Below are 23,880 nucleotides of genomic sequence, written 5' to 3'. Positions count from 1 at the left end.
GTTATTTCATACAGACGTTTTGCGTACAAAGACCAGGTTTGATCATTTGACCAGAGGAGTTAAATCCATATCAAACAGTGGTACTTGGCAGGAATTGCATCGCTATGCACATTGTATAGCTGTCGAAGGCTTTAGGGTGTATTTCTCTTTATTCTCTCAGCAGGATGCAGGACTGTATTGGCCATTATCACCTTGTGCAAGACAGTGTGCGTTTACATTTATGGCAATTGGCAGATTCCTTTATCCAAAGCAACTTGCAGGAATGCTTTATAGTCTCTCTGAATTACACAGGTGTCTAACATGTACTTTAATGAAGCTTTATGTTAAGAGGAGCTTTGTAGTAAGCACAGCCTTGAGTGGCCAGTGAATTGTGTAGTACTGGTCATCTTTATAGATACTGCACAGTGCCATGTCAAAGGATACAGTGAATAAATAAACACAAGTTTAGATTGATCCTAATCACAGGTAATAGATTTGTCAATTCACTGATAATCAAATATGACTTGTAAAATTTATCCACAAACTTTTGATAGGCAGTATGTGTTCTCTGTAGGAGACCCATGATCTTTTTATGCTTCATCTATCATCAAGCTGTTCTCATTATCTTTTACAGAGTACTGGGTGTAACCAGTGCCATGAGAGGTCTTAACCCTCCACTCCAATCTAAATGCAAATTGTTCTCATGGAAATCCTCTCCCAAGTCCCCTACACCTTAATCGATCTCCTAGTATTCCCATTATTTTGGACAAGCCATTCTTGTTGAATAGGTGCTGATTTTGTCTATTTTCCTCTCTCTCTCTCTCTCTCTCAGGGAAGAGCTGTCCAGCTGTAACGCAGCGCCTCGTCCTCGCGGCCGGCCCCCTAGCCATACCACAATTAAGAAAGAGTACAAGGAGGAACCTTCATCTCAGGGACAGAAGGCGTACTCGCCACTGGGGAAGCGCAGCCGCCTGACCACCAGGTAAAGCCGAGTCCAACCTAACATCGTTAGAACTCCTCAAGAGCAACATAATGCCCACAAACGAGGGCATCTCAGACTCTTCAGGGACTTTCTGTCTGAGGTTAGATAATTCAACTAGGTCTTATAATGAGATTGAGTTGATATGATGAAACTCTATGTAACCGAAGACAATAATTATTTTTTTCATTTGCGCTCTTTTAGAGAACATGGCTGTGCTTCAGGACATAATGGAGTGTGTTTATTTATTTATTTATTTATTTTTAAAATAAATCATTTTGTATGATCATGCACAATAAATTACACAAATCATACTGTATAAAGTAGTGAGAGGAGCAAGTATGTACACCGACCAGGCATAACATTATGACCATCTGCCTAATATCGTGTTGGTCCCCCTTTTGCTGCCAGAACAGCCCTGACCCGTCATGCACTGTGTATCCTGACACCTTTCTAACAGAACCAGCATTAACTTTAGCAATTTGAGCAACAGTAGCTCGTCTGTTGGATCGGATCACATGGACCAGCCTTCACTCCCCACATGCATCAATCACCCTGTCACCGGTTCACCACTGTTCCTTCTTGGACCACTTTTGACCACCGCAGACCAGGAACACCCCACAAGAGCTGCAGTTTTGGAGATGCTCTGATCCAGTCGTCTTGCCATCACAATTTGGTCCTTGTCAGACTCGCTGAAATCCTTACACTTGCCCATTTTTCCTGCTTCTAACACATCAACTTTGAGGACAAAATGTTCACTTGCTGACTAAAATATCCCACCCACTAACAGGTGCCATGATGAGGAGAAAATCAGTGTTATTCACTTCACCTCTCACTGCTCATAATGTTATGCCTGATTATTGTATAAAACTCTGAGAAAATACATTATGATGTTCTGGTGGCACAACAGGTTACTATGTAGAGTTTCCCAGTGTCTTGTCATCTTCTTGGGTGGTTTTTCTCTAGGTTTTTCGGTGGATTTTTCTCCCACATCCCTAAAATGTGCCTTTAGGTGAATTGGCTACTGTGGCTTGCCCCACAATGTGTGCATGGTGCCCTGCAATGGAGTGATGGAAAGTGTGACCCTGATTAGGATAAACTGTTACAGAAACAAAATCATTCGATTCGAGAAAATCTTATGGCATATAATCCTAAAAAGCTTCTCCCTTCCCCAATACCTCTATGTGTAATTATTATGTTTGTAGAACTCTACAAACATATACCAGTATATACAGTGTGGTCATATGACAAAACATAGGAGTAGAACGTTTTTAAAGGTGGATATGGCTAGCGACTTAAACTGGTGACAGATTGGCATGAAGACAACATGACAAATGGGGAAACCCCTTGAAGCATGGGGAGAGCATGCAAACTCCACACACACAGGGTGGAAGGAATCAAACACCCTTCTCAGAGGTGCGAGTCAGACGTGCTAACCCCTAAGTCACCGTGCCCCCCTGGCATAACCCCGTTTAATAGTGCATCACTGATGATCTAAGCATCAGATAGTAATTTTCTATCTATTTTCGAATTATCTTCATTGTATAATAAAATCTATAAATATATAGAATATAACATGATCTGTTACAGTTTATCTCATACAGCGTGACCAGTAATAATCTTAAAAGACTCCTGTAATCGCATAGTGTAAAACTGGCTTAAGACAACCCCTGAAATCCAATGCTTATAGACTGCAATACCTGCATCTCATTGCTACTTTAACACTAATTTAATGCATAATATCTGAATCATAATAGTTTCTGGATAGCCCATATGCATCAAATCAGTCATATTCCATTAAACTGTTATGTGTCAACAAGTAGCAGTGATGATATTTATTGCCACTCTGCCATGTGGGCGGAACAGCCCCATCTCATCTAGCTATTTATTAATGTAATTGGCGTCGGTCCCACATTTCCCATGTGACACAGAGAGGATGAATGTACCGTCATGTTTTTCAGTACCATGCACGTGAGGACGTTTCATGTTGCCTGCATGATTAATATTAAATGGCTTTGTATGTTCCGAGGCTTGCATTAATACTGTGTAGGTGTCAGAGGAGATGGATAACCCCTTCCGTTAAAGCAGAAAGTAGAACAGTCTCTGAGAATTATGTAAGAATGGGCTTATATAATGAGGACGTGAAACAAGTCATCCAAATAAAATAAAAAAATAAATAAACTAGAAATAAGGTCTTACAGAATTATAGTCAAGAATCTTACCTTTCTGGAAAGGTGTTACAGAAATGGTGTTATTTTTGCAACAGTCCAATAAATCCTGTCCATCCCATCACAGCCTTCTAATATAAAATCTGACTAAGATGACGAATAGTGTGTAGTCAACAGTCTTCTGCAGCAGCTGTTCAGCGAATCGCTTCATTTCACAGCTTTCTCACCAAGAATCCTTTTTATTTTCCACCATTAATCGCCCAAGTTCTGTTTAGTTTACTTGTACTAATAACATGTTTTTGAGCTATTTCTGCACCATAAAACTATAAACAAGAGGAATCCTCAGAGAGTCTGTCTTGGCTCAGGCTTATTCTCTCCCTTGGGCTGATTCTGAGACAGTACTGTGACCTCTCCATGAGAACAAGATGCCATTTGTTTTCCTTTTGCTGTCTTGGCAAGCATGTAATATAACTGCTATTTTACATCTGAATCAAATCTGTTCAGTCTAACTTAAAGTGGTTATCTTTGCCTTATAATGTCAGGGGCTTCTGTCACTGATATGCTCTCACTGTGCACTTTATTAGCAATGCCTGGAGTGCTACACATTCATGCAGTTACCGGTTAGTCATGTACAATGCATAAAGTCATCCAGATACAGGTCAAGTGCTTTAGTTTAATATTCTCCTCAACACCAGACTGGGCAAAAATGTGATCTCGGGATGTTTGTTGCTGCTGGTGTGAGTGTTTCAGAAACTGTTGATCTCCTGGGACCTTCACACACTACAGAATCGTGTGAATAGCCATAGAGCGAGCCGGAGACCTGCAGGTGGAGATACCTTGTTGATGAGAGAGATCAGAGGTATGAGGAGAATGATCAGATTGGTTCAAGCTGACAGGAAGGCTACGGTTACTCTAATGATCGTTCTTTACAGCCGTGGTGATCTCAGAATAAACAACATGTTGAACCTTAAGGCAGACTGACTGAAGCACAGAATTAAAAAACACACCAGGTTCCACTCCTGTCATCCAAGGAGTCTGAGGATACAGTGGACGCAGGAACTGGGCAGCTGACGAGCTGGGAAAATGTCTCCTGGTCTGTTTTTTTGGTCTAGTTTCAGTGAGCCTGTGTATATTGGTGCTTCAGACTCAGAAAAGCTGTAACCTGCACATTCTTTTGGGTAACTGTGTCTTTTCCTTTATGAGAGATTTCACTAAATTGTCTAATTTCTGAATGTCTTCTCACTGCATTTGACCGACTACCTTTTAGAATCATTTAATCTTAACATGTTACAGATGCACTAATTTCCCTTAAGTTAATTAAAAGCCCATTTTCCTTGTAGACAATGAAACGGAGCAATCATCCATCTGGAGCGACAGATTCTGGAAAAATTCTTTAAAAATAACTAAATATGAAAACTGCAGCATCTGAGATTGACACCTGGGAGAAACTGCTGAACGGCTGTGCTGAACCCGTGACTCAGGGTTCATGTTATTTTGGAAGTAATGAACAGGAAGTCAGATTTTGGGATGTCTGTGGAACATGCTCTGTTTGAAGCATTACAAGTCAAAGCTGCAGAGATTCTGTAGGATGAACACCAAGTGAAGTAAAACCTCAAATCGAATCTAAACCCATATATAATCAGAGGCCTTCCTCCTTTCCTTTTTTTTTTTTCTTCTCTACATTACTCAGACTCCGAGGATGTATCACTCCCCCGGACTTGTATAATAACACTATTGCTCTCTAACAGGAGTATATGCGCTCAAATTACACCAAGTATTCCCACTGCCACCTTCTGGATATGAAGTGTATTGATTGATCTCTACCCTTAGAAAAGGGGGACTAAACTGTACTTGACGCTGGGGAGATACCCTCAAGGGTAGTATGTGTCTTTTGACTAAAAAGGTGCATATAGACTTCCTTTTCTATATGGACACCTTTCCGGGTGAAATGGATATTAAGAGTACACATGCTAAGAATCCCTCTGATCGGATGGGTTAAGGTACCTTTTTTTTCTGAGTGTGTGACTATGAAATGTCGGCTTGATCTCTGGTGTACGTGATTGAGTGAGCACACCACTTGTGAAGAACGTGTCTCTAACACACTTCATCCTGCTGCCACTGTGTAGTCAGACATGCTCTCTGGCCCATAAAAATCTGTGACTTAGCCCTGTGTTTTTCCTCTCTCTCTCTCTCTCTCTCTCTCTCTCTCTTTTGCTCAGGATTGCCCAGTCAACAAAATACTTGCGCATCAAAGATGAGGAGGAGGAACTTGAGCTAAACAGCATGATCGCAGGTAGGAAATGACATCTGCTGTAAAGTGTATCCAAGTCAATTTGCTGAATTTTTGAGATTTTAAACTTCAGATCACTTTCTGCGTTTTCTATTTGTATCCCTCTCGCCTCCATTTTAGTATCTCTAATGATATCTAATCCATTTTGAAGTCTTGCGCAACCTTCCTGAGTAATGTATACCCATTTCCTTTTCTCCCCCCCTCACCTCCACGGTGTACAGACACACAGCTTCTTATCACGTTGGTGCTGTTTGCACTTGCGATGCTTTTTGATTGCTTTTCATTCTTTTGGCTACTAAAAAATTCAACATGTTCCTAGAATAGATCAGTGTCAAATATACCATTTCAGGAGTATTGACCTGGTGTCATATAGGCTGTCATCTGTCCTTATTTATTACTTGCTCGGACATTTTATGAGCGAAATTGACCAAACGCCGTTCGCTTTTTGTACATCTGTCTTCCCACTTACACTCAGTGTCTGACCTCTGGGTGAACAGTGAGGCCATGAAACCTCAAGCATTATTAAGCTGCTAGACCGAGGTGTAGTTAGAATTCTGATTTGTATTAGAGCCACTCAGCTGTAATACAGTTCAACATGCCATGGTGGGTCATAGAGAGAGTGTGTGTGTATGAGAGATTCACATCATCCTCTCTATTCATTTGTTTAATTTCATTTTCTTTCCAAATTGATAAGTTTGCGAGTAGAAATCACGCATGCCCATGACCACTTTGTAAAGCAGGGAAACATAAGCTGGCCAAAGAACATGCTCCATAATGTCCCCTTAGAATGGAGGTATTCAAATAAGAAGCCTCATATACTGCATATCTCAGCTTGTTAGGAAGCTAGGGTCAGAGCATCCCTTGGAGCCAGGTGCAGCTTAGCCTTGAACCCTCAACCTACTGAACAGTAACTCGGAGCCTTAACTGTCGCCTACTGCTGTAAGAACCAAGCATTTCCACTGCAACTGCACCATTTTTCTCATTTATTTTGCTGTGTGATTGTTGATCTCAAGCACTGCGACACATTCTGCATCAGTTTGTTTTCTGTCATGAGCCATTGAATTTATTGCCCCCCTAGTCCTAGTTTTGATGTATTTTCTGATGTTTTTTTTTTCCTCCTTCTTCTTCTTTGTAACCGAGACTCTTGAATGTAATGAGGGGTTGAGGATATAATCAGCAGAAGCAGATCAGAAGAAATTACACAGACTGAATTTCATTTACTGTCCGTTCACTGCACTTATGATGGCCACCAGCTATACTGAGCGACAGTAGTCTTTGCATAAACAGAGATGGCTGTACCGGGTCTGAATATTTCATAGGAAAATAAAGGGTTTGACATATGTGAGTGTGTGTGTGTGCATGCGTATATGCATGCGTAGCTGTAAGTCTTGATATATATGTGTGTGTGTGTGTGGATGTGTGTGCACCCATAATGGCACAGAAATAGCACATTCTCACAGTGTCTCCTGAGAATATGTGGGTCTGTAAGATATTCCCCTGCACGGAGCTTTCTCTTCTCAAGGATGGTTGCAGAGTGAGCCACTAATTTTAGTTTGCTGTGTGTGTGTGTGTGCATATGTGAGTTCATATGAATATAAGGGTGGGGTCCTGTAGCGGATGAAAAAAACAAGGTGAAATTACGAAAGAATATATAACCACCATCTACAAGTTTGCATGACCACACACACACATTCTCCCTCCTCCGTTAGATTTTATTTTTAATGTTTGCTTTGTTCATTCTAGGCGTCACTGAATGTAGACAATTTAAGTGCTGCAGAAAACAACAATCTTTTCTTTGTCCTGAAACACAGTAATAAAGGTCCATTAGAAACAACGGGGGAAAAGTTGTGGTTTTTTTTTTTTATTTATTTTTTTTTTTACCTCCGATGAGGAAAAATGTATTATTTCATAAGCAGCTCAGAGACTCTAATCATTCAGGATCCTGGTTTAATTAAAATGCTGCAGTGATTCAGATTTGATAGGACACGATGCTCTACGCCTTTTACTTGCAAATGTTGTGGTCTAATCAACAACTCTAATTTCTTAAAGAAGCAGCACCGCAGAATTTAGACCACACGGCTGCTCTGGTTTCTGAATAGATTTGCTTGTATATTGACTTGCAGGGTTCGAAACGTACAAACGTGTTGTTTCTACCGAATACGTTTAATGTCGGGGAAAATATTTTTGTAGCTGAAGCATGAAACACCGTGAGGCTTTTTTTTTCTTTCTTGCTGAGAACGAACAGCTCTGTTAATCAACTCACATTTAGTAGTGTCTGTATAAATTCTGTAGTTAGTTACAATGGCATTGGCGTTATGAAAGATCACATGGTGCATTTTGTATCTTTGGGGTGGGTGGGTGTGGGTGTGTGTGGGTGTGTGGTCTATAGAATATTTTGAGGTTGCTTTTAGTCACACACTTTAGTCCAGCTGAAGCAGACTGATGTTTTTTTCTGGTTTGTTTACTCACTCCATGTAAATAAACAAAGGGCTGGATTTCTGTCAGAGTAAGCAAATGAAATGACTATTTTATAGAAATAAAGATCACTTTCACTGTCAGTCTCTCTCTCTCTCTCTCTCTCTCTCTCTCTCTCTCCCTCTGCCCCCCTATCTCTTTCTGTCTCTCTTCTCCTCTCTCTCTCTCCCTCTCACTGCCCCCTCTCCCTGTCTCTCTGTCTCTCTCTTCCCATCTGTCTCTCTCTCTCTCTCTCTCTCTGACTTCCTCTCTCTTTATCTCTCTCTATCTCTTTCTGCCCCCCCTTCCCATCTGTCTCTATTTATCTATCTCTTTCTGCCCCCCCTCTCCCCTCCCTCTCTGTTTTCTTCTCTCTCTCGCTCTCTCTCTCTCTCTTCCTCTCTCTGTCTGTCTGTCTGTCTGTTTCTGTCTGTCTGTCTGTCTGTCTGTCTTCCTCTCTCTCTCTTCCCATCTGTCTCTATCTCTATCTCTTTCTGCCCCCTCTATCTATCTATCTATCTATCTATCTATCTATCTATCTATCTATCTATCTATCTATCTATCTATCTATCTATCTATCCATCTCTCTCTCTCTCTCTCTCTCTCTCTCATTGACTCATTGGTCCAAATCTCCAGAACTCATAGCATTTCTGTGCTTGTGTCTCGTGGCTCAGTTTAGGAGCTCGGTTCATGGGAAAAAATGTCACCCATAACCCAAAACTTATGTCATGTTTGGTTCACATCATGTATTTGGATGGCTTTCTCAGTGGTGGCTCAGTTTGGCTAAATTTGGGGAGGTCAAAAGTTCAAATCTCAGCACCAGCAGGTTGCCACTATCGACTGCTTGAGCAAGGCTCTTAACCTGCTCACACGTATCCTCCATCAGTTCCTTTCGGATAAAAGCTTCTGCCTAATGAGGTAAATGTAAATGCTAGTGAACAGCACTAGCTATTTTAGTTCACACTCAATTGCTGTGTTGTCACCTGCCCAGAAGGGTTTGATTCAGACTGAAAAACCACTGCATATGTGAAAGTATTCTTGGAGAAGCCATTGTTCTGAAGAACTCGAATCGTTTCTATTGACTCGAAATGCAGGAAGCTTTTAGAATGACTCAGCTGCTTGAGAAGAATAGATAGATTGGATGTTTTTCATTTTTGCTTCTTTCTCTGTCCCTGAGGCCTACAGTTTACTTCTTTCCTATTGCTCAGAGCTCATGTTGGCAGGCTGTGGATGTGGAGCTTCTTGCTGAGTATGCGGAGATATTTTGAGACCCAGTGAGTCATGGAGGCTTTCGTTTGCTAAATCTTTAAGATCATTTACACTGTCTTCCCAAACAGTGGGATTGTAGAGAAAAAATTGTTTAGATAAAAGTGTTTCATTGCCTTTATTGGTGATTTAAGAGTTGCTGGTGCCGTCCTGTGGAATATTTCCTTTCTCTATACACCGCCACCAAACTAGATTTTGATGATGATTGATGATTAGAGGCACTTTTATATGGTTTGGGAGATAATGCTGTTTTATTAAACTGCAGTGAGCCTTAGACGAGCGGGAAAACAGCAGCAACAAAACAAAAGCTTTTGTTTATAGCACTCCTCTTTTCTGTTATGTTTGTGCATTGTGTGCAGCATTTTTCCGGCTATACCACAATGCACTAAAAATAATCGTGCAGTTTGATGTAATTATTTTTTACACTTAAGATTATACCGTTTAACATTAGATCAGCCGTAATTCCTTCTTGGAGCTTCCTGCTGCTCTCTCCTCTGTGTGACGCAGGGGACTGTGTGTGAGCATATCAGCGGCTCAGTCAGCATCCAGAAGGACGGTCAAAAATAGACAATTGATCATGATTGATACAAGGAGAGAGAGAGAATAAGAAAAACAAAGTACCAAATGCACAGTAATAGTCAGGGATGATTTTAGCTTGGAGGTGGGTGATGATTTGTGTGCTCTCTCTCTGTCTCTGTGCGTCTCTCGCTCTCTCTCTCTGTCTCTCTCTCTCTCTCTGTCTCTCTGTGTCTTTCTGTCTCTCTGGAAGCAGATGGAGCATTGACCTTAATAACAAGGCTGATGGGATGCAGCCAGGAATACAGCACTGTGCTAGTCAATGGATTATAGTTATTAGCTATTAATCTATGTAGAAGGATTATTGCCACACCACTAACTTGTGTGCTTTTCTCAGCATGGGTATGTCAAGCATAAATTAACCATATGACTGACTAAGTGACCACATACTACTATACCTTTTAACTCCCCTGATAAATCGATCATCCTTAACATTCAGGTCACCTGTCAGTGGTTTTTAATTACATTGATTATCTCATTACATGTCAAGGGGTGGGGTATATTAGGCAGCAGGTGAACACTCAGTTCTCAAAGGTGATGTGTTGGAAGCAGGGAAAAATGCTAGTGTAAGGATCTGAGCGACTTTTGATGCAAATTGTGGTGGAGCATCTCCAAAACACCAGGTTTTGTGGGGTGTTCCTGGTATGCGGTGGTCAGTACCTACCAAAAGTGGGAACTGCTGTAGTCGTGCTCATTGATCCATCTAGGGTGTGAAGGCGAGCCTGTCTGGTACAATCCCTCAGAAAATCTTCTGAAGTATAAAATTGATGAAATAGGTAATGCTGGCTATGATAGAGGGGTGTGAGAACACACACAGCTTGCTGTGTATGAAGATGGTGTAGCCGCAGATCAGTCAGAGTGCCCCCATGCTGACTCTTCTACACCACCAGAAGCACCTACAATGGGCAGTTGAGCATCAGGACTGGGCCATGGAGCAATGGAAGAAGGTGGTCTAGTCTGATGAATCACGATTTCTTTTACATCATGCGGATGGCTGGACATTGCATCACTTTCCTGGGGAGGAGATAGCTCCAGGATGCACTTTGGGAAGAAGGCAAGCAGGCAGAGGTAGTGCGATGCTCTGGAGAGACCTCTGGGAGACCTTGGGCATCCATGTGACACACACCACCTGCCTAAAGATTGTCGCCAGCTAAATACACCCCTTCATTGCAAAGGTATTCCCTCATGTCAGTGGCTTCATTCAGCTGGATAATGTGTCCTGCCACAGTGCAAAATTGTTCAGAAAAGAGTTCAAGGCGTTGAACTTGGCCTTCAGATTCCCCAGATCTCAATCCGACTGAGCATCTCTGGGATGTGCTGCACAAACAAATCTGATCCATGGAGGCCCAATCTCACAACTTACAGGACTTAAAGGATGTGCTGCTAACATTTTGGTGTCAGATACTACAGCACACCTTCAGAGGTCATGTGGAGTCCATGCCTCGGAGGCTTTTGGAAGGCACAAGGGAAAACCTATGCATCATTAGTCTGGTGGGTTATAGTGTTCTCGCTGAATTGTAGAGATATTTCTGGCCTCAAAACAATAATCCCTGCAGCTTAATTTTGGAATTGATTAGCAATTTCTCCTATTCTTTTTCGGTTTTAGCTTAATGACGTGGCAACAGGAAGAAAGCCAGTTGATTTATATGAGCTATTTTGAAAAGGATTGGATACAATGAACAAGATGTGTGTGTGTGTTATGGCTTATTTTTGTGACTTCCGGGTTTGAATAAATTGCATGCAAAAGGGTAACAGTGAGCAAAATGCTGCTATGATGCTTTAATATTGTTGTGGAAAATGGTCACTCACTTCTGAGAGCAGTATTTTATAGCAGTTGCAGATTTTGTAGTGAATCTTTAAAGCTGTTACCTTTTTATTATTATTATTATTATTATTATTATTATTATTATTATTATTATTATTATTATTATTATTATTATTATTATTATTATTATTTCTCCATTTCTGGGTGGTGGATGCATTACGTTTTCAGGCTGTCCATGCTTCTGTCCAGCAATGCCTCTGTCTGAGGTTCTATTTAGTGTGACGTCTGAAGAACAAGGGGTTAAATATTTGGAGTATTTCAGTTTAGCCAGCAGAGAAAGTATGTGGACACCTCATCATTACACGCCTACGTGTGTCGTCTGGAAAACTGTTGCCGCAGTTGGAAGTTCACAGTTTGGAAGTCATGGTTTGCCGAGGTTGCTGACTTCAACCCTGCTGAGCAACCTTTGGATTAATTGGAATGATGGTTATGTCTCAGCAGCAAATGGTAAAAGAACAATATTAATGGCCGTGGTGTCCACATATTTATGACTATAAAGTATATGCTTTAAGGATATTTGACCGATAACAAGAAGGAATAAACTTGGCAGAGGAGGCATCCCACTGATGCCTTTTGGCCTTTGTGTTCATCTTGTAAGTATTAAATCATTGAAGTTAGTCATGGTCTCATTGAAGCCAATGTTTCACAGCTTTATTTTAAATGGAACATTGCTGTTTGCCTGGCAGATTGTTAGCATAGCCATATATTGTGATATAGTAATGCCAAGTATCGTGATTTTCATCATTATCACCCACCCTTATCCTGCATATCAGCAAAATTCCCACACACCCACTCGCTTCATTATTACGTTGCATACGGACAATGAATATAACAGTTCCAGACTGCCAGGATAGAAGCAAAGAACACTGGCACTCAAGCTAATAATATTCCTATGTAGCTTCCATAATTCACGCAGACTTCATTACGCATTAAATAGAAATGTCATAACTTTAGGGACTGTGGTTCATGTCACGGAAGCAAACTTTGTCTGTAACAGATCACGGAGATGGAATAATGGTGTGTCGGATGTCATTCTAGTCCAGGATCGCTGCTGTAGGAAATTTACTAATGCCTCCTCCACTGTGTGACATGGAAGTGCCATCACCACATTCTCACCCACTGTCTCGGCCACCATCACCTGAAGCCCACAATCTGCTCACTTCCACCCTCTTACTCTCTTTCATCCTCTCATGTGTCCTTGTCCTCCTCTTTCTATTCATTTTCACTTATACACCCTCCTTCCCTGGCTGACTCACTTATTCTTGTTCCCTCATTTTGTGTTTCTTTTTCTAGTGTTCTCTGAATATAGTTTCTACGCTTATGACGTTTGGTCTTGCACTGAGATTTCTCTCTAATCCTTTTTTTTTTATTTATTTATTTATTTAATTTATCATTATCTTACCCTCATAAAACCATTCAGACAAACCCAAGAGATTTTGCTTCCTCTCTTCCATTGTGTGTGTGTGATTCACACAGTTCAGAAACTTGCCATTTTCCCATCACATTTGATGTGATCATGGTGGATCTCTGCCCAGTTTACTGTCCTCTGTCCTTCAGGGGGCGGAGGCAGAGTCACACAACTTCAGAGTCCCGTCTGTTGCTATAGCAGCAGCTTCCATGCCAACTGGTAGTGGACGGAGGGTGTAGCCATGCCGAGCTCGGCCCTTCCACCCAGGGGTCAGCACAGCTCACTGAGCACCACAGATACCCACTGGCCCTCCACAATGAATCCATGCTAATATCTCAACTTCACATGCACAAATCCAGTCAGTATCCCATTTTCGACTCAGCGGTTAGTTTGAGTTTAAAGATGCCAGGATTAAATTTATCTTAATCCATGCTTTATTTCCTCTCTCACTCAGTCAGTAATGTTTGTTGACTAGCTCTAACAGTGCTTTATCTGCTGTGCATGTTGAATGTGGGTCTGGCTTGTTTCTCTCAGACAGTATTACTGATGGGGGATGTTCACGGTGTTTTTTACACGGACAGAAAATGGAGAAGTGGATTCTTCATGTATTCCTGGTTTCATGTTCCCTGTATTTACTGTGTTCAAATTCTGTCTATACTTTTTTTTATTTTGTTTTTAATACCTGTGTAGTAACACACACAGACACACACACACACACACACACACACGCTACAACAGTATGGCCATAACTGAGGTTCTGATTATTCTGTAAATATCTGTATTTCTATTTGAACACAGCGTTTTTTAGTTGCAAGGTAGACATGCTAGTCCGTGTCAGTGTGGTCTGCTGTTCCTAGACCTGACATTTCCTCGGTTTCAGCTACATCACGTTTTTATCTTTCATTTGGAATTATATACATTTGTACCAATCATAATTTCTAATGAACATATGGTTGTATTTCTCAATATATGAACAAACTAGTACCCTCGTTTAATCCACTTTAACCGCGACCAAGCATTTACTAAGGATTGAAAAAATGAATGAAACTGGCAAATGCATTGTGTGCATGTTAATGAACAGTCATTGTGTTTGTTCTCAGTTTCATATCAGAACACTCTCTCTTGCGCCTGCATTAAAAGTAAAAACCTTCCATTCACACATTTTCTTTATTTATGTTTTTTTTATTTATTTTTTTTATTGCTTTTCATGAGAATCCAGTCTCGGTGCACACCTCTGTTCTGACCCAGATGTCTTTCATCAAAAATCACAACTAATATCCCTTCAATTTGCATCTGTTTACAACATATTAAAACGTTCGTTCTGATGGATATATTAGTGTTTGGTAATGTAAATCCCTTATGCAAGCATTATTAGATGGATTTAACAGAACATTGAGAGTAATTACATTTCTATGAACCTGAATGTATTTACAGCTGCGCAGAATATGTTCATTTACCTAACGCTTAACTGTAATGCTTATATAAACCAAACAAATGGTTGGGCTTTACGCCAGTCTGTAATTTAAAAGTACTTGCATACTGATTCCACAGGAGGGATCCATTAATTCTGTAAACTGCAACTTCTTTGTAATTGCTGTATAGTGTTGTTGGGTAGTATAAAAATAGTGGAATTAACGCCGGTCTTTAAAATGTACAGTATTTGTTGTGACATCGTAACTTATGGAAATGCCTAGTGTTTGACATTGCTGTGTGTGTATGTGTGTGTGTGTGTGTGTGTGTGTGTGTGTAGATTAGTTTAAACCTGACCTTTTTGGTTCAAGTCACCATGTTAAACATATATTGGCATATACAGCACAACTTGCATATGTAATTGCCTTCATACCTATCCACCTGTGAGATGGTGTCATTTTATAAACCGAGTAATTCCAAGATCCAAGACGGATGTTAATGCGTGTGTATCAACGTGTGTGTGTGTGTGTGTGTATAGCACAGTAATTGCATGCATCAGCCACATATAAGTAAGACACTAAGGGGGGAATTTGTTGCTGGATTGTCAGGAATTTTCTGATTCACTGTAGAAGAGGTATTTTGAATATGAATTCCTGTTTGTATTCAAGATTATTTTAAACTTTTTACATTCACATTTGACACCCTTATCCAGAACGACTTACTTTTTATACAGCTCAGCAGTGGAGTGTTAAGGGCTTTTGCTCAGGAGCCCAGCAGTGGCAGTTTTGGGGGACCTGAGATTCAAACTCACAACCTTCCCATCAGTAGACCACTAAGCTACCAAACCCCCCCATCATTATTTTCCAGGGAGATTTGTGCTCCATTGTAATAGATGGAGAATAGAAAATCTGTAATCCTGTGTTTATAAGTGCTCTCTGCTTGTGGCTGGTAGCTTGAGTTAGATTTAAAAAGTAATAATAGAAAAAGTATTTGTGATACTGGAATGGGAATTAAGAGCGAGCTGAGTGAATAAATGTAGAGCCAGTTTCGATTCAATTCAATTTTCTTTGTATAGCGCCATTTACAATGGACATTGTCTCAAAGCAGCTTTACAAAAATGAAGATAAACAGAGAAAGGAGATGGGGGGGAATAAAAAAATAAATAACTGAATAACTAGAAATAAAAATAAATTATTAAATTAAATTATTTAACTATTTTATCCTTATTTCTATTTTATTTTATCCCTAATGAGCAAGCCGGTGGCAAGGAAAAACTCCCTGGGATGATATGAGGAAGAAACCTTGAGAGGAACCAGGCTCAGAAGGGAACCCATCCATCATTTGGGTGACAGTAAATAATGTAACTGATTAATGTCCTTTCTATAACAGCAATCAGTGGTCCATGAGGAACTATTAGGTCACTGTAGTTTCTGAGTTCATTATAGACACTAATTCTTTGCCGTTACAAGCTGACAGATGTAATGGCAGATCTGTGACGGTGTGAAAGTCCCCAAGTGGCTCTGTCCATGGCTGTCTCCTGGCAAGGAGACAAGGCACATGGATTTCACATGAAAATGATTGTGATTATGTAGGCCAGCAGGTTTCTCGCGGTTTTCCTGTTATACCGGAGTCCATTTTATACATTACACTGAAGAATGAAACGTGAAATGTTCCCTCCTTGTCATCTCCTGTTCGTCATAGTCTAATAGTAACTGCAGTGGACTTGAACTGTAGCCCTAGCCTGGTAGGTTAAAACCTTGAAATCCTTGACATTTCTCATTGATTTTGTTCTCCATGCCTCACATACATATTGAGTAAGCTGTCCCTGCTCTGCTTCACTAAACACAAACTCCATGATCAAGGCTGTCAGGGTTCCCATGTACAAAGCGATGATGGTGTTGACTTTTATTAAGATTACTGTAACCTCATGCTGTCAGGACGGAGCCCACGTAAAATGATACAGATGATTTTTCATCATAACTCGGCATCTCCTTACTCCCTAGACTAGACGCTTGTGTAACATCAAGCTTGATTCAACAAAACAAATTAAAGACCTTAATAGTATATGAACTTCAAAACTATTTTAACTTTTTTAATATATTTCCAAAATGCCATGGAGCATGTTTAGCAAAAATATCCCGTTTGTGTGTCCTCTTCTGTTTATTTAATTAAAAAGGATTAGGAAAGACTGCTGTGCTGGAAGTGACAAGTAAATCTAAGCCTGTCTGAAATCAGTTCTTTGTTGATGAAACGTCTTTTATAATTAGAGGAAGAGTATCTGCTATATCTTTGAAACACGCTACTCATTTGGGAGTTGAAATTGAAATTGCTTTAACAATCATTTTTATTTTTGTCTCTTTTGTCAGTCTTTCTATGTGTCTCAATATTCTCTGCACTCTCACTCACACCCACACTAAGCTCAGACCATTTTCATATTATATAATAAGAGACCTTATATTATGTAACCTTTTCACATCCTTTCTACTCGTATTGTATTTTCTCACGCTAATGTAAAAAATAATAGCGATGAAATTCTCAATATAAACGTTAATGAAATGGAAGTCGATACATTCCTACTTGTAGTTGTATGATAGTGTGTGTGTGAGGGAGAGAGAGAGAGCGTGTGTGAAAGTGAGTTATATAGTATGAGGTTTGACCTCTCAAACTCGGCTGACCTTTAGTATTGACCACTTTCCCTGTTACATGCTGCTTCAGCAGTGTACTGCATTATAATTGGTTAATGGTTTGAGTGATAAAACAGGCAGACTGGAAAATTGGTCAGTTTATTGTGCTAAGCTGCTGCAGTCTGTTGGAGCACATAAACGGTCACAAACTCCTGCATTTTGTTTTATTGGATCATGCAGATGTTTTTTTTTTTTTTTTATGTAGCCCTAATAAAATGATAATGTATACATATGAATTCTTAGCATTTTCTATATAGCTAAACATGTTTAGCGTCTGAGAAATGACAAATGCTTCACTATTCAAGGAAAGGTTACCACAGTGCAGTCATTCAGCCAGAACATGATGGCATGATGCTATGATTGCTAAGCAGTAAGGAAAGTTTAGCATTGTCCAAACTCCATGTCTAGGTTTTGAACAGCACTCAGGTCTATTGATGACCACAAATTTTAATTAAAATTCATTTAATAATTAATACATACTGAGAGATTACCACACCGTGTTTCTAATTTGGCAGTGACATGAACACAGCTTGGGGTCAGAGAGAAGCAAAAAGAGACGGGCTGGGGGGGGCAGAGGGACAGAAGAGGTAGAAGTGTGGGGTTTGGAGATACATGATACATTGGACAATGATAGTGGCAGTTTTAACCCAATATCATCTAAAGCAGGTGATAGACACAGTATAACTGTGTATGTGTGTGTATATATATATATATATATATATATATATATATATATATATATATATTACACACATACACACACACACACACACACACACACTATGAGCAGTGAGAGGTGAAGTGAATAACACTGATGATCTCCTCATCATGGCACCTGTTAGTGGGTGGGATATATTAGGCAGCAAGTGAACATTTTGTCCTCAAAGTTGATGTGTTAGAAGCAGGAAAAATGGGCAAGTGTAAGGATTTGAGCGAGTTTGACAAGGACCAAATTGTGATGGCTAGACGACTGGATCAGAGCATCTCCAAAACTGCAGCTCTTGTGTATATATATATATATATACATGTACTATATTATATACTATATGTACTATATATATATATATATATATATATATATATATATATATATATATATATATATATATATATATATATATATATATATATATATATATATATATATATATATATATATATATATATATATATATATATATATAATCAACATAGAATTCCATAAAGAATCAGAAACCACATAGCAAGTCTGTTAAACCGTAAAGGTTTGCACACTGTATGCCATAAGCATGAACCTCATAATTATCAGCCTGATAATTAACCTCAGAATTCCGGTGCAGAATGAATGACCTTTATACCACAGTGCAATAGAATGCTTAAATCTGAGCAGAAGGTGTCCATTATTTGGTCAAGTCAGAAGTGTAGGATATTTTTTGTGTGTGTGTGTGTGTGTGTAATGGCATGGCTCAGACAGACGTTTCTGCTGCAGCATGAACAATAGGTTAATATTAAAGCTTTTGCTCTAATACGTTGTTTCTGTATTAACAGCTCATACACAGGGACATGTTTTTCAGACGTGCCACATAATCTAGCACTAATAATTGGATTTTTAAAATGAGGCATTTATTTAACATTTATGGAAGGAGTCACAGCAACAGTCACAGTACTTAGCAGAGTTTATCAGCACAAAAAAGTGTTCAGGATAGAGGAATTTATGCTTTGCAATTTCTCTGTAAAATGACTAGCTGTGTTTTGAGACACAGAGAGAGAGAGATGGGTGGGGGTGGGGGTGAGGGAATGACTTTATCACAACTAAAGCAACTGTGAGAACAGGAACTAACTTGTCCCACAGACGTTCCACAACATTAAATCTAACTATAAACCATTAAAAGGCATGATGTAGTGTTTTCGATTGAAGTAAACATTGTAATGATTGGCAAATCACGATGGTAAAAGTAGTATCACACGCTACAGACCGTACTGTTGTACAGAAATCATGCACTTCTAGGGGGGAAATTGGGGTAGCCGGACGTCATGCTGCGTCACACGTTATTTTCCCCGAACATTCTGTTCTCTCCTGAGATTCCTTATCTCACGTTAACATTCCAATTTATTATCTATAACATTCTTTTTAAAGTGACTCCAGCTGTGTCCTTTCGGAGTGAATGTGCTTTATATAGACTTTAAATATATTGACTGGCTACTGTTTACACACCGTAGTATTGGATTGCACTTAAATGTGACCCATCAATGTTGAGGCTTTGGGGGCCAGTTTATTAAATGCTCTTGAGGATTCGGGTTACTGCTTCGACAGTATTTTCATTGTTCACTCACTTGGGAAGCCTCCAAGGCTCACTGCAGAAGAGCACGCTGCAATCCTGGCTGGCCTTCTGGTAAGATCCTGGGGGGGGATGCACAGACACAGAGCGAGGGAGAGACGGAGAAACTGGAAGAGAGAAAGACCTGGAACAAACGAGCAAACACTATGTGCTTTTTATCTGCGGGTACACCTGTGCTGCAAGCATCAAGCAGGAGAGCAAAGTGTTTCTGATTTTTTTCATTAAGTCATCCAGTGCAGTTATGCTTCTAGCCTCAAACTCGTATGGCTTGAATGATTCATTTCAGTCTGTCTTATTGCTTAGGATTTTTGACTTTGACTAGCTTCAGTTTGGTCTTCAGTCCAAAATGTGCCCCTTTTATTTAGAAAGAAGAAAGGAAGTACTGACCCTGTAACTCGTCTGTCCATCCATGCATCCATTCCTTATACTGTTACTGTTAACGTGAACTCTAGAATAAGTAAACGAATGTTTGGAGAATCTTTATGGAATTATCTTTAAAAACAGGGTCATGGTCACTGCAAGGTCATATATCTGAAATTTTTTTGTGGTAGTTTCCTTCTAAAATTGGTATGACGTGAATGATTCATTTCAGTCAATGGGTCTGTTTTATTGCTTAGGATTTCTTTGACTAGCAGCAAAGTCCAAAATGTGCCCCCTTTTTTATTTAGAGGCATTGAAGGAGAAAGGAAGTGACCTTACAACTTATATTTTCTAGTTCCATCCATGCATCTGTTCCTCCAGGCCTCATGCATTACTGTTAGATGAATATTTGGAGGATTTATATGGAATCATCTTTATAACCCACAGATCCAAACAAAGTCACTGCAAGGTCATATATCTGGAGCAATAGTTTCCTTCTAATTTGAAGCATATTGTATACTTATTGAAGGCGTATATACTTAAAAGTAAAAAAGAAAGGTGGTGCAGGCATCCCCATCAGCACCACTGCTGTCTGGTTCTAATAGTTTATTCATGCTTTAGGCTATACCTACATTTATACATTTCCTCTGCAGCTGTCCTTTTGTCACCGAATAGAAAACATCGCAGCATAACGCACAACAAAGCAGGCATGTTTTTGGTGATTTTTTTTTTTTTATATGCTATATTATACACAGCCCTCTCTTCTGCAGTGATACTATGACTTTAATCTGTCTTGACATATTGTCTGATTCTATCCTGTTTGCCAAATGGACCTACACTGAGCATGTGACACAACAAATTATAAACAGGTGCTTAAGTGATGATGATCTTTGTGACTATCACCATGGCAATGGTTTCTTTGACAGGATAAGCATGACGGTGTATGCTGTTTTTGACTCCTTTGATCAACAGCGTTTCTCAGAAAAATACGCAGTGTACTTCTGGTCAAGGAGAAACTGCTGGATATGAAAAGAACAGGTTTCGGTGATTGTTTGTTTGAATTCTGGCTCCAAATCTGATGGTTTAAATATGTAGTAACCAACATCATGACCCTTAACCTGTCAGCTACACTATATTGCCAAAAGTATTCGCTCACCTGCCTTGACTCGCATATGAACTTAAGTGACATCCCATTCCTAATCCATAGGGTTCAATATGACGTCAATCCACCCTTTGCAGCTATAACAGCTTCAACTCTTCTGGGAAGGCTGTCCACAAGGTTTAGGAGTGTGTTTATGGGAATTTTTGACCATTCTTCCAGAAGCGCATTTGTGAGGTCACACATCGTTGGACGAGAAGGCCTGGCTCTCAGTCTCCGCTCTAATTCATCCCAAAGGTGTTCTATCGGGTTGAGGTCAGGACTCTGTGCAGGCCAGTCAAGTTCATCCACACCAGACTCTGTCATCCATGTCTTTATGGACCTTGCTTTGTGCACTGGAGCACAGTCATGTTGGAAGAGGAAGGGGCCAGCTCCAAACTGTTCCCACAAAGTTGGGAGCATGGAATTGTCCAAAATGTCTTGGTATGCTGAAGCATTCAGAGTTCCTTTCACTGGAACTAAGGGGCCAAGCCCAGCTCCTGAAAAACAACCCCACACCATAATCCCCCCTCCACCAAACTTTACACTTGGCACAATGCAGTCAGACAAGTTCCGTTCTCCTGGCAACCGCCAAACCCAGACTCGTCCATCAGATTGCCAGATGGAGAAGCGCGATTCATCACTCCAGAGAACGCGTCTCCACTGCTCTAGAGTCCAGTGGCGGCGTGCTTTACACCACTGCATCCGACGCTTTGCATTGCAGTTGGTGATGTATGGCTTGGATGCAGCTGCTCGGCCATGGAAACCCATTCCATGAAGCTCTCTGCGCACTGTTCTTGAGCTAATCTGAAGGCCACATGAAGTTTGGAGGTCTGTAGCGATTGACTCTGCAGAAAGTTGGTGACCTCTTCGCACTATGCGCCTCAGCATCCGCTGACCCCGCTCCGTCAGTTTACGTGGCCTACCACTTCGTGGCTGAGTTGCTGTCGTTCCCAAACACTTCCACGTTCTTATAATACAGCTGACAGTTGACTGTGGAATATTTAGGAGTGAGGAAATTTCACGACTGGATTTGTTGCACAGGTGGCATCCTATCACAGTTCCACGCTGGAATTCACTGAGCTCCTGAGAGCGACCCATTCTTTCACAAATGTTTGTAAAAACAGTCTGCATGCCTAGGTGCTTTATTTTATACACCTGTGGCCATGGAAGTGATTGGAACACCTGATTCTGATTATTTGGATGGGTGAGCGAATACTTTTGGCAATATAGTGTATGTAGTATGAAGATAAAACTATTGATGCATGGTTAAAAATACATTATACCACTGTGCTTTTTGATTGGTCAGAGGTTATTGATTTATTTTCTTTACCAGTAAACAGATTAAAAATGACTGTGTTATTAAACACAGAAAAAAATATGTATATGTGGAGATTATAGTGTGTTTGTTTTTTTAAATTAACCATACCTAAGTGACCTCTTCAGCCCCTGGTCTGGTCTGGTCTGGTCCGGTCCGGCGTAAAATGAATTACAATTACATTTAATTTTTTAAATGAGTGCCTGGCTATCTGTTTTAGTTTAAGTCTCCTCCCATTCAGATAGGCAGCTATTCAGCTAGGACTCGTAAGACTGGAAATGGGTGTTACCAAGATGGCTGCATGGGGTGTATGCCTTTGTGACACATACACACACAAACTCCATTCAAAAGTCACCTGACCAGTCATGTGTGCGTGCCCCGCGTTAATTTCCGAGCCTCTGGTTTAAATGATCCGTATTTCACTTTTCAACATACTTTCCCACACAGCAGCATGCTGTCTCAGTGAGCACACTCTCTGTAGGAGTCTCTAATCCTCTGACAGACAGATCCACTAGCATGCAAACACACGTTGCTTGTATACTCGCACACTGTCGGAGCCTGGACCCACTGCAGACATACACACACATATATACACACACACACACACACACACACATGCACAGTCTCTCTCTGGAGAGCACTTCCTGATGAGTCACGCTTTTTCTGGCTGTTAGCTCATAAGACTGTTGCTGAGGGACCTTAGTGTCACTAACCCAGCCTGTCTCACAGCCGACCATGTGCCACTCTCGCTTTGAGTCTCCTGTCAGCAGCCTTGTTAGCGCTTCTTCCATTCGCACTAATGAAGAGGTGCAGCTAAAACTGCTGGAGGGGGTGCGATTCTGCCTATAACCCCTTGACTGACCTGATCGCCTCAATGCCATATTTGGCCAGTCACTGCAGAACCGAACCTGCAGAACTCGGCTACAGAAAAAGAACCGTATGCTAAAAATGTTGAATAAAAACCTTTAATTTAGATTTAATTGGAAAGGTTTTTTCAAAAAAATCGTTTTTCTTATATGGGGTAGCATATAAATTATCGTTTGCTTTGAATTGATTAGTGCAACACGAATGTTGTCTTAAGTCATTTTGCCTTGATCTCTCAGTGATAAATCAGCTTATGAGCGTAGTCATTTGTAATACGAAGATTCACCATACGAGTTCATCATTCAGGATTATACACATGCTTTTGAGTTATTTGTCTCTGTCACTTCATTTCACGTTATATGTGGAAGAAGGTGTTTTAGTAGCATCAAATACCTTTTAAGCTGCTTTTTTAAAGTCTTTTATACTACATTTAAAAAATGGATCAGCTTGTGTTTTTTTTCCCTTAGGAGCTGTTTGGAGTGGGAATTGAGATAATCTCCAGCACAGAGAAAAATATAAATATAAATCTGAAATGAAAAAAAATTCCAAGACCTACTACGTGGCAATCATTAAAAAAAAAACCTTTTTAAAGATGCAGTCTGTAATGTTTACAGAGGTTTCTGTACTTCCTCAATGATAGGATGGAAATCTCACCTATCTGAATGTGATGGGGTTATGTAATGTGTTTGTCTCTCTATCTGTTTCTCCATGCCGAAGGGAGCAGTGGTGTGGAGAGTAGAGTGAGCAAACACTCCCTATCATCCCCTCTCTCTCTCTCTCTCTCTCTCTCTCTCTCTCTCTCTCTCTGCACTAAGTGAAGTAACATGCGTCAGAGAAAGTATT

The 23,880-nt window shown here is 40.3% G+C and overlaps 1 protein-coding gene across 3 annotated transcripts in view; it reads left to right on the top strand.

The window, feature by feature from the left end:
* LOC131352733 (lethal(3)malignant brain tumor-like protein 4) overlaps positions 1-23,880 on the top strand; it is a 73,007-nt gene that overhangs the window by 37,069 nt on the left and 12,058 nt on the right. For all 3 annotated transcript variants that reach the window (XM_058389059.1, XM_058389064.1, XM_058389073.1), the window contains 2 exons: positions 812-961; positions 5,346-5,419. In XM_058389059.1, the coding sequence (XP_058245042.1) occupies positions 812-961; positions 5,346-5,419 (224 nt within the window). The remainder of the gene's footprint in view (positions 1-811; positions 962-5,345; positions 5,420-23,880) is intronic.

Source organism: Hemibagrus wyckioides, linkage group LG01, assembly GCF_019097595.1.
Source record: "Hemibagrus wyckioides isolate EC202008001 linkage group LG01, SWU_Hwy_1.0, whole genome shotgun sequence".
NCBI lineage: Eukaryota > Metazoa > Chordata > Actinopteri > Siluriformes > Bagridae > Hemibagrus > Hemibagrus wyckioides.
The sequence above is the reverse complement of the archived record's forward strand: the minus strand, read 5'-3'. Positions and strand labels throughout refer to the sequence as shown.